The sequence below is a fragment of the Trichosurus vulpecula genome, chromosome 1 (genome assembly GCF_011100635.1).
Source record: "Trichosurus vulpecula isolate mTriVul1 chromosome 1, mTriVul1.pri, whole genome shotgun sequence".
NCBI lineage: Eukaryota > Metazoa > Chordata > Mammalia > Diprotodontia > Phalangeridae > Trichosurus > Trichosurus vulpecula.
Window position 1 is genome coordinate 378,767,833 of NC_050573.1, and position 15,225 is coordinate 378,783,057.

Consider the following 15,225-nt stretch of genomic DNA (forward strand, 5'->3'; position numbering starts at 1 on the left):
TTATTCAAACCTTAGGAGTCTTCAAAAATTATGACCATCTTTGTGAATGTCCTTTGGTATCTCCACCCAGAATATTTTTTCTAGTTTATTTTTTCTCATGTTTGGCCTTTTTTTCAGTGGGAATGGCAGTTAGCTGCTCTGCATATCATTCATATTGAACATGCAGGTTATAGCTCACAATCAGCATGTTTTCAGAAAAGTATAGGATTAAGCTCTTTAAAAACCAAGAGAGAACTGTCCACGTCATGCCTAGCCCTCCCCTCATAACAGTTGCAATTTAATCAGTGCTTCTTTGAAGAAACATTTCCTAAGCACCCAACTCACACTTTTACCCTTCTCTGAACATAGATAATTCTTTGTTGTCTATGCTGCAGAATTCATCACTTACACTGGCTTATGTTGTACTCTAATTGTTTCGTGTTAGTCTTGTTTTCTCATCCTGGAGAGCAGAATACTTTTCTGTATTCCCCAAAGCACTTAACATGGAGCTGGGTATTTAACAGGTATTCAACTACTTAATTGGGGTTAAAAAGCCAGGCAGTAAAAACCAGGTTCTTATAGGCACACAGCCAGAGTAGCAAATTGCGCAGGAACCTGTGCTTGAATGTGCCTAAAACCAGCTGCGATCATTAGAGCCCTACCCAGAACGACTTACCTTTAGAGAAGTTTTGGGGTTTTTTTCCCCCACACTCAAACAGTTACAGGAGTAAGCACAAATCCTGCTTGCCCGTTTTGGTTGTAATGTGTATTCTAAATATTCAGAGATTCTGAATCAGATTCCTTCTCCCCACCCCCAACTGTAGGCTGCCCTGGTGCATGCAGACACACACACTGTGGGAAATCCAGGCTGAGGGTCAGAGCTTTTCCCTCTCTGAGCAGTATTTCTCCTACTTTTAAAGCAGAGTGAAATCAGTCCAAAGGGCAGAACAACCACATTGGTAGTTCCAAAAACATGGAGGAGGATCTAGGCAGCTCTGATTTCCATTTGTGTCCCTATCATATGCTTTTTGAACTCAGGCCTTCTGCGGTCTGTGATATTCAAACTGTGTTTAGTGGCCTGTGGAAAAAGACTAGAAGGAGAGACAACGACCACTTCAACACAGCCTTATCCAAAACCACCTTCACTGAAGTACCAAAACACACAGCTCATTAACACCAATGAGTTTCAATAAGGTGAATGCTATGATGATGTACAATTACATTCTAATAATTTAATGCCCAAGAGCCCTGTACAACAACTGCAAAGGACCGGGATTATCACAGTATGCAAATGTGCTAGGGAAATTATTACCAGCTTAGGCCCCTTCATTTTGGTGGATTTAACATGAGAAGAATGATCCATGCTAAATGACAGGATTTCATTTTACAGCTGTACTAACCAAGTACATAAAAGCTTGAATATGTCCCAGTAGCTTCTAAAAGATTTTTCCCATAGTGTTAGAGGGAAAAATAATGAAATCTTACAAATGTACAGTTAATAGGACTCTGGTGGACAGTAACTTCAAAAATGCATGGTCTATAAGACATTAAAGGCTTGATTTTAGTTTCTGCACTGTTCCTGTTAATAACAATGTCTAATTAAAACATCTGTAAAATACTGATAGTTTTAATTTTACATAAAATTTCCAAAACAACTGTTACACAGTATAATAGGTATCTGCAATGAATAGGTTATTAATGGTAACATTATTTTAAATTAAAATCAGGCTCTAAATTTAAATTAGTCATTTCTGGCTAATGAAGAGAAAAAAAAAGTCACCCGTGATGGGAATAATACAGCAGATAATCTAGTTTTCATCATTCGTTAAAGCAAATTCGCTTGATTGCTTGGTCTAAGGGATAATTCATTTTACTTCCTACATGTTTCATTTGCTTAAAATATTTGATGGATTTCACAGTTGGAATCAATACTAAAACTACAGGCTGATGCACCTTTTAACACATTGTTTTATAATTTAAAAAACTGATTCAACTTTATTCACACAATGAATACTCCTCCCTCCTAGAGTAATAGTTAAAAGACAAGCAGAATACCATCCCTATGGTGGATTTTCTCTCCTAGGACTGTTTAATCTGATGAATATTTTAAAAGGAATGGCACAAAATTTCAGCTTTTGTTTCTTTAGGTTTTATCAAGTTTGTGAAATAAGAGGGATTGGGATTAGTAAGGTTTGGTGACTGGCTACCTTTCCCTCTAATTAATGCATAACAAAGGAGGGTTACAATGTGATAAGAGCCCATTTCTGTGTGTTCTGGCCCAATGCATTTTCAAAAATGCATTCTGGGAAATAAAAAGTTACACGCCAAAGTTGTTTCATGTTGCCCTCCTTTCTTACAGTAAATGTTGTAGGATGTGGTCCACAGCATGTGGGAAGCTCTCACAGGTTAAGTAAGGAGCTGGATTAATTTTCTCTTCATCGGCTGTTCGATATTTCCCTGAAATGAAAGTAAACAGAGCAAACAAAGGCAGTTGCTTTGGATGTTAAATTAATCCTGGTCCTAGAGCACCTGAGTCATCGGAGAACCTCCCTTCTCTGCACCACCCCCAGCCCCACCCCCTGCCCTACCACTGGAGAACCAGAAGGTAACCATCTCCTATAGAAGCTTTTATGGGACTAGGAGGTCGTTCAAAAAAGCCTCCCATTCCCCATTCTCAGAGCCTCTGAACTGTGCCAAATGACACAGCTAGTGGATTGCTTTATGGCAGTTTATAATTTCTGTAGCTGCCAAAACCATGCCTCCCCTCCCCTCCACTTACTGTAAAGACAAGAACGAACATGAAATGAATACTTTTAAATCGGGATCAAGAAAAGTCACAATCACTATTTCCTCCTCTGCAAAAATGGGAATCATGTTTTACCACCTGCCTCAGGGCTGTAAGATGAGAGACTGTATATAAAATACTATGCGAATGTGAGGTGTTCTCTATTTCTTTGTTCTACCTGTTCTCACTTCCCAACCTGCCTTTTCTCATAATTCCTTGCTGTTTTAGAATTAACAATATGATATGGTAAGAGAGGGAGACTGAGGTGGAGGGGGAGAGGGAGAGGGAGAGGGAAACAGAGGCAAAGAAAGGAAGACAGAGGGAGGAAGGAAGGGAAGGAAAAGGTAGAGGGGGAGACGAGGAGAGGGAGAAGGAGAAGGGAGAGGGAGGGAGGGGGGGGAGAGAGAGACAGAGAGACAGAGAGAGAGAGAAAGAGACAGACAGAGAGAGAGAATCTAGAAATGAGAAGACCCCAGTTGGGCTGTAGCTTACACTAGTCAGACTACATTCGGAGTATGATATTTGGGTCAGGAAAGACAATGAGAAACTACAGAGAGTCCAGAGAAGGGTGCCCAAGACCGTGAAGGTCTCAGGGTTCATACCCTATGAGGTTAGCATCTTAATAATCAGGGCTATCCAAAAGCAGGATGGGCTACTTTGGGAAGTAGTGGGTTCTCTCTCACTTGAAGTCTTCAAGCAAAGGCTGGGAAGCCACGTGTTGATAAGGTGTAGTCAGAATTCTTTTTTTAAGCATGGTTTGAACTAAATGATCACTGAGGTCTCCTATCTCAGAATCCTTCAGATTCTGAGACAAGTTTTCATGTGCAGGAGTTAATTTCTTCAGTCCTAAAACAGGAATCCTTTCAGATGATTTTGCTTCCCTGTTGGCTAACCTTTGAACTCCTCTGCAGCAAGCCACAAGTAACAGAATGTTTATTTCAACTTAGGTGGTAACCTGGGGTTCCACTTAGGGAGCTTGGCCAGTGAAGAACAGAAATAGGGTCATTTCAGGCCCTTTCAGTCGATCCTCAATCACAGGATCACGGGATCCCAGGATGACAGATTCAGACCTGGAAGGGACCTCAGAGGTCACCGAGTCCAACCTGGAGCTACTGGATAGGAACATCCAGGCACAGCGTACAAAACAGCGGGTGCTACATTTGGGGTTTTCCTAAGTTACAAAGAAATAAAATAGCAAGAGGCAAGAATGTGTAAAGGATAGCAAGATCATGAATTTAGACATTTTACTTCATCTTCATGGATGAAGTTAAAGAAGAGGCAGAGGGGGCAAAAGAGCCATTGATGGAAAGGTACATATAATTTGGATTAACAAGCAAAATAAAATAGAGCAATTGTGACAACTACCACTTCCCTACCTTGGAGAAGATCCAGGGCTATGGTTATGAATAATCTGAAGTCAGTCTGAGATTACTGAACAGCAGAGCAAAAATACATACTACATACTTTTCAATCCTTGGCAGAAGAACGATTCTGAATATTGGAATGTACACGGAATGACCTGAACATCATCTTGGACAAAAGCCATTTTCCTCACACTGGGGCCAATGTGGCTTCCCCAGGGGAGTAATTCTTGGTTTCTATTTCTGAATTTGAAGGACTTGTATATTTTAAATCTTCTTTCATTTGAACAGTCATATTAAGTGGTCTTATTATCACTTCATGTAACTAAGCAAACAGCAGTTGGAAAAATGAACACACAGCCCGGCTTTGATGATGATTCTTTGACAGATTTTCTGGTTACTTTCTGCTAAATTCATTAATTCTCAATAAAATAGGATATAAGATAAATTACTGGGCCTTATCTACTGCCACAAATGACTCATGGTCAGTTATGTTCTATAGTGGAAAACTGTATTTGGGAAATACAGTGTTGCAATACCTTGGTCTCAAGTATCTGAATTCCTACTGTTTCCCAAACTTTTCTTTACTAATCATAAATAGGCTAAAAGGCAAAAAAACAAAAAAGAGAAAATGCCAATATTAAGAATGCTGATTATTATGTATTAGACTGTTTAAATGGCCAGCTGCCAAGTGGGATGCCTTTATCCTCTCTCTCCTTCCCTTGCCATATAAGTGTGTGTGTGCGTGCGTGCGTGCGTGCGTGCGTGTGTGTGTAGCACAGGAACTAAAGGAATAATTATGTTGTCTCTATATATTACAAAACACTGTAACCAGTGGTGAATTGATCTAATCAACCTGAGATGGCACTGGAGGTGTATAGAAAGCACGAGCTGAATTCTGGATGTAAATGAGTGAATGCAGATCTCACAATTATCATTACAATAAAGTTCGGAGTGCTATGGAGAAGCTAAGTGGTAAATGTAGGCCCTCTCCCTATAGGCTTCTGTCCATTGGGAACTTCAGTGCATTCCACTTCTAATTGGAGGCATAAGGAGGGCTCTGCCACTTCTGCAGACAGGTAGTTTTGGGTCCAATGTTGTTGTTTTTCCTATGGTACTGCCTAGGAGGGTAGGCAGAATTAAAAGATACATACCAGTCTTCACCAAGATACCTAGCATGCCAATACTCTGAGCTCCACCAACATCATCTCTGCAGTCCTAGGAAAGATAGCACAGAATTAATTTAGTCACCAGTCAACACACCAGCCTCTACTTGTAAAAAGTCAATACAGAAAAACAACCCATAGTCCACCAACTAGTATGAAGATCAGTATGGTTAAGTGCGAGTATTTATTTCCATGCAGCTACAAATGAAATGAGGTATGATTTACATTTCATATATAATGACTACTGCAATTCCATCATCTTCCATGAAAAGCAAGTGAGAAAGATGGAAGACAAAGCAGTCTCCCAGCTAAGTATTCTGAAAGCAGAGCTGTGTCCTGCTTGTGGGGGAAATGTTTAAGGACTGGAATAGGCATTATAGTAACAAAATTGTTTTCTGAGGCACAGAGAACATATTTACTGAAGTTAAATGTTCTATACTTTCAGAAATAGATGCCATTTTTCACATTAAAGCAGGCAATGAAAAAATCAGCATTCCTCCCATTTTTTCAGCTTCTAAAGTTATTAAGCCAAGGTAACATAGTAGTCACTAACTGTGTTAGATTTTGAAGGCAGGTATTCTAGCGTATAGCCTTGAGATTCATATGATGTATTTTCTATGAGAGGACAGACTCTTTCCTTCTCGGAAAATATTAGAACATTAAAAATGCTCCTTCCCTGAGAATATCAAAACACAAGACAGGGTTTTTGCTTTTTAGGTATAGTTTAAATGTCGTACAATTCTAGAGGCAAGTGAATAGTATAAAAATATGGCTTCTAAAGGTGTCATCAGGTTATATGATTCTACAACTCAATAACAGATAGCAGAATTCAGAAAATGGAGGACTGGGAATTGAGAAAGTGAGTATTAAAATCTCATCTCTTCAAGTTACTTTGGAAAGCAATTTTATCCATATCCAATTATAGGGGGACAAAGTAATACAGAAACCAAATAATGTGCTGGATTCTGGTCTCAGTTTTACTATTAATTACTATGTGAGATTGGGCAAGGAAATTAATGTCACTTGACTCAGTTTCCTTATCTGTAATATAGGTGTGGAGTGATAGGGAAGAGTAGAATAGATGAACTCTAAACTTTCTTACAATTCTATGATTCAAAACTGGGCTACCCCCACTTGCCACTGATAGACCAGGGTCTGATGAAGATGTTAATCTGCAATGTCCTGGAAAGAACAGTAGTCTAAAAGGACCTGTATTTAAGCTATGAACCTATCATTTAGACAATGAAGACAGTGCCACAAGCCTTACCTACTTCACAAGATAATTATGAACATAAAATGAGAGTATATGTTGTACAGGTATTCTGTAAACTGTAAAGCACTATGCAAATATCAGTAATTATTATAGGATGCCCTATGCGGAAATTAGATTTCTCAATACTTCAAGGATCCATTATTTTGCCTCTTCACAATGCAATTCAAAACTCTTAGCAGATGGTCTTCATAAACTCCATGGCTGAAAAATCCCATCACTTGGTAGCCAAACTTCTGGGGATGATGGGCTTCTCTGAACCAATGGAGGCTGATATTTGGACAACAAGTAGTTTGATAATAACCTGCCAACCGGAGCTTATGCTCTGCTGGCCTCCCTCACAGATTTCCTATGAGGCTTGAATGAGGAAATGTAGGTAAAGCACTCTGTAAGCCATTAAATATTAGGCAAACATCAGTTGTTATCCTTACTAATAAGAACTCACGACTGCTTCCACAAGAGGCTTTCAAGTTTTTAAAATATATTTAGTAACTTTGGGGCATACTTCCAAATTGTTTTCCAGGATGGCTACACTAATTCACAGCTTCAATAGCGCATTAATGTGGCTGTTTTCCCATAGCCCCTCCAACATTTGTCTTTTCCATCTTATCAATTTTGTCAGTCTCATAGGTGTGAGGTAGAACCTTGAAGTTGTTTCAATGTACATTTCTCTAATTATCAGTGACTTGGAACATTTTTTCATATGGCTTTTGACAGTCTGAATTTCTTCCTTAGAAAACTGCCTGTTCATATCCTTTGACGACTTATCAACTGGAAGTCAAGGTTTTCTTTTTTTAATAACAACTGATATTTATGTAATTTTGAAGGCTTACAACAAAGCACTTTTAAAAAATCTATGTTGTGTATATAAATATATATTAAATATAAATATATACACACAGATATAAATGTATATACGTGCTTCACCATCTTCTTTGGAATTAATAGAAACCTTTAAAACTTAGGTTCTGAACTATGCCCAAAGGGCTATAAAAATGTGCATACCCTTTGACCCAGGAATACCACTTCTAGGGCTGTATCTCAAAGAGATCAGACAAGTGGGTTATCTTATCTTTATCTGTCAATAAGACAAAAATTACTTTGGGTCAACAAATAGTTTACATTATTTTAATTATGCCAACAACTTGAATTATTACCATACATATAAGGCCTACATTTACTTTCCTAAAGTAGCTATTCTAAACCAGTTAACTAGGTGTGACAGAACAATCATGGGACATTTACTTACATCTCCAATCATAATGACTTCTTCTGGTGTACAATCAATGCCACGCAAAGCTTCCAAGAAAAATTTTCCCTCTGGCTTCCCTACAACTATGGCTTTAGTATCCGTAGCATACTCCAAACCAGTAACAAATGGTCCAGGTCCCAGGGCTAAGCCATCTTTCCTCTTAAAATATCTAGCTTTGTGTATTGCTATAAGAGGAGCACCATTCAGTAATAACCTAGAAAAAGGAGGGAAAAAATGCAAACTGACTTTAAGAAGAGCTGTGCAATGCTAGCGAAGGACGTTAGCCTTAAACAATGAGGTTTTTTTTAGTTTAGAGAAATATATAATTCCTTATTAACATTTAGCAGATTGCTGTCAATTAATGAATACACGAAGGTTTCAAGAGAAAAGATTGCTGTGCATTACAGTCCCAGATGCTTTGAAGAAAGGTGACAGATTATTAATCTGGGGATCGCTTCAACCTTTTGCCTTTACTGGCTTGGACAATTGAGTTACATCATCAAAGAAAGAGAGTTGGGGGAACTGGAACTCAAAAAGATTACTCAAGGAAGAAAGCTTAACTTTGTTAGCAAGATGGGTAGTTTCAGTCTTTGCTGAGTGGTACATGCAGGAGGATTGTGAGCTTTCTGTAAGTTAATATAATTTTTCTTGCTTTAGTAACTCCCTCGACTAATACCTAAAGCACTTGTGAACTCAGTTGTTCCTTTACATATTTTTTAAACGCTTCAAAAAAAATCTCATTTTCTGATTCCAAGCTTAATCCTTATTTTTTCTTGTATCTTCTTAATGTTTTTCAATTCTATAATTGCTAACATTACAGTAGTAACGTTATATGCCAGCTATATATTTTTCCAGAGCTGAGTTTGCAATTTAAAGTTACAATCGTCTACCCTGATACCATGAAGCCAAACAGAGGCGGCCCCTCCACACCTCCCCCACCCCAGTCAAATACTATACTCAACCACAGACCCTACCTACCAATCAAGTGCACTCAGATATTGTCCCCCCAACCCCCAAATGGTAATGACAGCAGCAGCCTCTCAACAATCACATTCATATAGTGTATAACGGGGGAAGAGAATTTGATTACTTAACTAGCTTTTAACCAGCATAATCTCACTAGTTTATGTTATTTTGAGTCATTTACTTAAGTTATTTAGTATGCTCACCATTTAAGAACTCATCACATCTTTTCCCTAACAATTTCTAGTAATTAAGCACTCAACTACCAAACTGCTAAATTATTTTTGTCAGTGGTCTCAAGACTACCTTCCTGTGGGAGATGCAGAATTCGGACCTTTGTGATTAAATATTTCATTAAGTAAAAACCAATACTGGGCTATTACTAAGCCCAAGTGTTAGTTACAATGCACCACATTACTACAAATGGCTCACGGTACAAGAAAGAGCCTTTCCTACTATTCAAATTCAATCACTGATATTAACAGAAATTTATTTCTTAGGAGAGGTTCTATGATCTAGTTGTTTAAAAGTCTAGCAAAGCCACTGCGCTTGCCTTAAAGAACCACAGCTAATGGATAAATCACCTCCTAGTGTCCTTCACTAGCTGCTCCCCCCACCCCACCCCCATTTCCCATTCATTTGCTCCTCTGCTGGGGAACTGGATTTCTTTATGCAACAGACCTCAAAATTGCATTCCACTTATACAGCTAAACTAAAAACATTTGATTTAGCTTTGTAAATATTTTATTATATATTAACTGGGGAAAGGGCTTGTAAGTTTGATTGATGTGTGTACTTAATTCCCAGACAGTATTTCAGTGCCTTCCCTGGAAGGGGTGAAGCTGTGGGTTGCTCGACACTACTCTAAATGGGAACTGGGCCCCCCCTAGACTGCAGGATGTACAAATCTCTCAGTGAAGTGGTTCCTGCTCCTATCAATCTTTCTTACAGTATATATTTTGTTACATTTACACAGAGCCAGTACAGAGTTAGAATGGATTAGAAATTAAACCCTATCCAAGTTATTCATGAACAGATCTTTGATACAAAGCAAACATCCACATGTCTATCACAGTACTTAAAGCGTTTCTAAGGTAATATTAAGGTCGCTTTTGCAATTGGAAAGAATCTACCAGAGAAAGCCTGAGATTTTCTGCCTAATTGGAAGCTCTTCTGGAACACAAAGAGAAAAGGGAACAAAGCAGCCCTAGCTTGAAAGTCTACAGCACAAGATGGCAAGCAAAAACCCAGGAAAAATTTTTGTCATTGTCTACAAGAAATTTAAAACCCCAAAACACTAATGATTTAGAGCAGGGTCAGCTTTTTCTATCAATACCGACAGCGAAGCATGCTGGATTTTAAAAATATATTTTAAATAAAATTTTATTATATTTAAAAATGTAAAGACTGTTCTTGGTTTATGGGCAGGCAAGTTGGCTTGCCAAACCCTGATTTAGAAGAAAAAGAAACTAAAACTTAAAAGGAAGGTCACAAAAAATAGGATCATTAAAAATGGGGGGAAAAAGCTAAGGAGAAATATAGATTTATACTAATTTTAGAGCCAAAAGGAACCTTAGTTACAGATACTCTTAGTTCAACTCCTTAACTTAAAAAAAAAAAAGCAGCCTTAAGGAAGTTAAAAGCCATGTTAACTAACTGTTCTATGACTGTCTAGGGGCCAAGGCAGAACTAGAACATTCAGGTCTCTACACCTAGTCCTCAGTTCTTTCCACTATGGTGGAAAATGGAGCCAGGTTGTAAATATCAGAGGAAGTCTGACCCTAAAAGCTACTGAAGTTTACTGAGTGGGGGAGCAATACGGTCAGATCTATGCCTTAAGAAGATTACTTTAGCAGCTGTGTGGAGAATGCATTAGACAGGAGAAGAGACTTAAAGCAGGACTACCAATTAAGAGAGTACTGCCACTGTCAGATTGAGGGGTGAAGCCTGAGTCAGGACGGTGTAGCAAGTAAGGGATGGATGCAAAACATGTTATGGAGGTAGAAGCTATGAGATGTAGCAACTGACTAGATTATGTGCAGTGAGGGAGAGTGAATTAAATGTCAAGGGTGATGGGGAACCTGAGACGCCAAAAGGATGGCTCTACCCTAAACAGAAATGGGTTAAATCTGGAAGAGGCATGGATTTGGGGGAGGAAAATAATGAGTTGATTTTAGGGCCCTCAGGGATTGAATTTAAGGACATGGGACCATAATTCCCAACACTGTTCTCTGTTAAGTTTACGTTTCAAAATGCTTGGTAAAGTTGACTAAAGATTGAACCTAGCTACTTAACTGGGAGTCCAGCTTCTGTAATTGGAAGCTCTTCTGCATCTTTACTTAAAGATTACTAGCTGCAAAGATGTCTCAGCTCATCCTTACATAGTCAGCAAGAGAAATAGTAGGTATAAAACAGATGTGCAAGCTTCTTCTTAGGAAAAATCTGTCTTACTTTTGTTAACTTTTTTCCCCTTTCTGCTCCTTTACACTCTCCACTCTTCATCTGCTAATACAGCATTTTGGTATAATACAAAGTTGCCCTAAGTATATCTCAGTATATCTCACTGTTCATGGTTGGGTTCTCCCCCTACCAGTTTTCTGCCCCATTTCTGCCTTCTAACAATTTTGTTAGAAACAGGTTTGCAATCTGTAAAAAAGTATCTGCATGTTACTTTGTGGGGTTTTTTTTTAAATTCTCCTTTAATAAATTTGCCTGCTTCCTCACCTCTTCCCACTGAAAAAGAAAAAAACTCTTACAGCAAATATGCATAGTCAAGAAAAGAAATCCCCCAACTGGCCATATTCAAACACTTTGAGTCCATCAGCTTCTCTGTCAAGAGGTGGGTAGCCACGCTGCATCTGTGGCATAGTTATTTCATGAATTGATCAGAGTTCTCAAGTTTTTAAAGGTTTTTTTTCTTTATAATGTATATATACATACATACTATATATATACATATTTAATGTACACATATGTATAAATTATTCTTCTAATTCTGCTTACTTTGTTCCATATTAGTTCATAAAGGTCTTCCCAGTTTCTTTTTTCTGAAACTATCCATTTTAACATTTCTTATGCACAATAACATTTCATCCCATTCCATGCACATACTGTAACTTGAGATATTTCCCAATAGCTGGGCACCCCTCAGTATCCATTTTTTTGGACTTGAAAAAAGCTGCTACATTTTTTGTGTGCTTTAATTTTCATTTCTCTAATTTACTAGTGATTTGGAACATTTTTTTCATATAGATTTTCTTTTGAAAATTGCCTGTTTATGTCCTTTGACCATTTAATTATTGAGAAATGGCAATTAGTCTCATAAATTTTAATCAGTTCCTTATATATCCTGGAACAGAGAAACTTGCTGCAAAGATTTTTCTCTAATTGTTTCTAATTTTAAAATAAGAATTTTAACTACACTGGTGTTGTTTGTGCAGAAACTTTTAAGCTTCATATAATCAAAATTGTTCATTTTAACTGTCAGTGACCCTCTATCCCTTGTTTGGTCATGAACTTTTCCCCTCTCCATAAATCCAAAAGGTAATTTCTTCCTTACTCTCCTAATTTGTTTATGTCACCTTTCACGGCTAAATCATGTATTAATTTGGAATTTATCTTGTTATATGCTGTCAGATGCTAGCCTATACCTAATTTCTGCCACACTGCTGTCCAGTTTTCCCAGCAGCATTTGCAAATACTGAGTCATTACCTCAGTGAGGGGGATCTTTGGTTTTATCAAATGCTTTGCTACCTGGACAATGCTTTGTCACTTTTAAGCATATGTCTCCCCTGAAAACTTTATTGGCTTTTTGTTTCAAAACAGCAGTGTGAACCACAAACTGAACTTAAGATGTAAATTAGGCAATTGCTAAAATCGTGAAATTACAATTTTTAGCAGCATGCTCTATTTAATTAAAATCAAAAAGACAAACACAAAATATCAAGCAGTGAAACTGAACTGACATACTAGATAAAGCTGAAAAATATCAAGGGAGGATCACACTGTCATTTATAATTTTGTGGCATTTTCTCAAGGAATATGACACAAAAATGTTCCCATTATCACACTGCCATCAAACAGTGGGTCTGGTTGGGGGCCCAAAGTGAGGGCCCAGGCCCAGTGGTGGAAATGGCCTGACCTTAAGGAATGTGTGATCAGAGGGTGAGGAGATGGGTTTTTCCTTTTTTACAATAGTCAATCGTGGGGCTTTTCCAACACAATCATACCTACCCTAAGCCTCCAACATGTTCTCATTCCACTACCTCCCTCTGGGCTGGCTCTCCACTCTTCTGACTCCCTACCTTCTGACTAAGTAGTTTCTTAGGGTAGTTACTAACAACTGGGAAAAATTCTATCCTACCCCAGCAGACCCAGCCTTACCCCTCTGGAACACATCATGGCTGCCTCCCTTGGGCAGCCACGGAATAAGAGCTAAGTGATCAGGGAATAAGAACCCAACTTTCTCCCTTTTCATTTGGCGGAGGGGGTGGGGGTGGGGGAGACACAGTGAGTAAACAGATGAGCAAGCATGAATTGAATGTCACAGATTGCAGATCTCACTCATGGTACGTACCTTTCCCCCCAAACCCACTCCTCTTCCAAACTTCCCTATGGTCAAGGGCACCACCACCCCTTCAGATACCCAGGTTTACAACCTCAGAGTTACCTTCTTCTTTTTTTTTTTTTGAGGGGGGAAGGCAGGGCAATTGGGGTTAAGCAACTTGCCCAAGGTCACAGAGCTAGTACATGTGTCAAGTGTCTGAGGCCAAATTTGAACTCAGGTCCTCCTGACTTCAGGGCTGGTGCTCTACTCACTGCACCATCTAGCTGCCCCTCAGAGTTATCTTCTACTTCTCACTTTCCCTTCACTTATCCACCAGGTTGAAAAAACTTATCATTGACACCCCCACATTTCTCATATTTGTCCTTTCTCTACTCACAGCTCCCCTACCTTAGTTCAGGCCCTCGTCACCTCTCACCCAGATAATTGCAGCAGACACTGAATTGGTCTCCCCACCTCAAGTGCCCCCTTCTTTAACCTATCTTCCACACAGCTGCCAAAGTAATTTTCCTAAAGCAGAGGTCTGATTATGTCATTGCCCAAATCAATAAACTCCAGGGGCTGTAGACTCTTAGGATAAATTATCATTTCAGTTTTACCTCATCCTTTTAAAATGTCTATTTTAAAGTTTTATTATTTATATAATTATTAATACAGCACTACTAAAGTACTTAAAGAAATATACATATATTGGGGGTGCACATCCAAAAAATTTTTCCTGATGGGAGTATGTGATTAAAATTTTTTTGAAAAACCTTTGCCAGACTACCCTGTTATTTATGAGTGAATGCAACTCTTTACTGAGAAGCCTGTTGATGATATTTTAATCTTCAGTGAAGATAAAGACCAGCTAAAAAGAGATTCAATGAGAATGTGCATTCAATTTAAAACAAGTAGTTTTGTCTTTGTGTGCAAGTCATTCTGATATTAGTCCTGTTTATAATCTAAGATAGCTATTAAACAAATTCATATAACTCTGTGAAGTCAGATCCAGTTACTAGAACATTAATTTGGGGCAGTGAGAATCGTCTTAATTGTGTACCAAAATCATTTCAAATGTTGAAGTCAGGGCAATGAATCTCCTGGAAATTTGATTCAGTTCTATCAAGTATATGATATTTAAATCTGCACATCAAGTTCTTCTAAATGCACAAACTGATGGGATACTTAAGAAGCTCAAGTTCTTTATAATGTTAAACACATTTCCCATCTCTAAAGTGTTTTATTTTCATGATACGGGCTTTAATTAAGGAGAAACTATTTCAAAGACAGAGTGGCAGTCTGCACTTAGAAAAAGCAAAAGCAAAAAATGTTTCTCATTTGTGTAGTGCTACCAAGTTTTCTGGAAATCCTAAAGCCTGGAGCCTTCAATGTTTAGAAAGAAAGAGTAAAGAGTCGTCTTCAGAAATTCAGTAATAGCTGCAGCCTGAATAGTTGGCTTTCTTCCAGCTCCCTTTCTCTCCTTTTCTTCAGGGAGTACATTAGAGCAATTTAACTCCCTACCTATGCCCTAATCCCCAGGGTAAGGTAGCAGAGGATGGCTTCGACAATTATTCAAAGTGGACTCTTTAATAAATTAGCACATTTCTAAAAATGAATTTTTATACATTTAATGTGTAATCACTGTCTGATGACATGATGAAGGCCCCTATAATTAAGAACACTATCTGCAAAAATTTAAGTATTTTTCTTTAAACTATTTTCACAACTCAAAAAAAAAAGCCTCTAAGTTTTTTCCCTCCTATTGTTTGTTTTCATGTTTGACTTTTTTTTGAATTTTAGAAACATGTTGAAATTTGAGGTAGTTTATTTTCATAGGTGGTCTCTCTTCCAATGTTCAAAACCCCATTCATTTATCAATGATCTATCACAGGGAATTCTAAG

The 15,225-nt window shown here is 38.2% G+C and overlaps 1 protein-coding gene across 1 annotated transcript in view; it reads right to left on the minus strand.

Moving 5' to 3' along the window:
• Positions 1–1,149: 1,149 nt before the first annotated feature.
• Positions 1,150–15,225, minus strand: part of HDHD2 (haloacid dehalogenase like hydrolase domain containing 2) — a 34,835-nt gene continuing 20,759 nt past the window's right edge. The window contains exons 5-7 of the mRNA XM_036756321.1: positions 7,811–8,027; positions 5,280–5,343; positions 1,150–2,436 (exon numbers count right to left, since the gene is read on the minus strand). Of these exons, the coding sequence (XP_036612216.1) occupies positions 2,333–2,436; positions 5,280–5,343; positions 7,811–8,027 (385 nt within the window). The 3' untranslated portion in view covers positions 1,150–2,332. The remainder of the gene's footprint in view (positions 2,437–5,279; positions 5,344–7,810; positions 8,028–15,225) is intronic.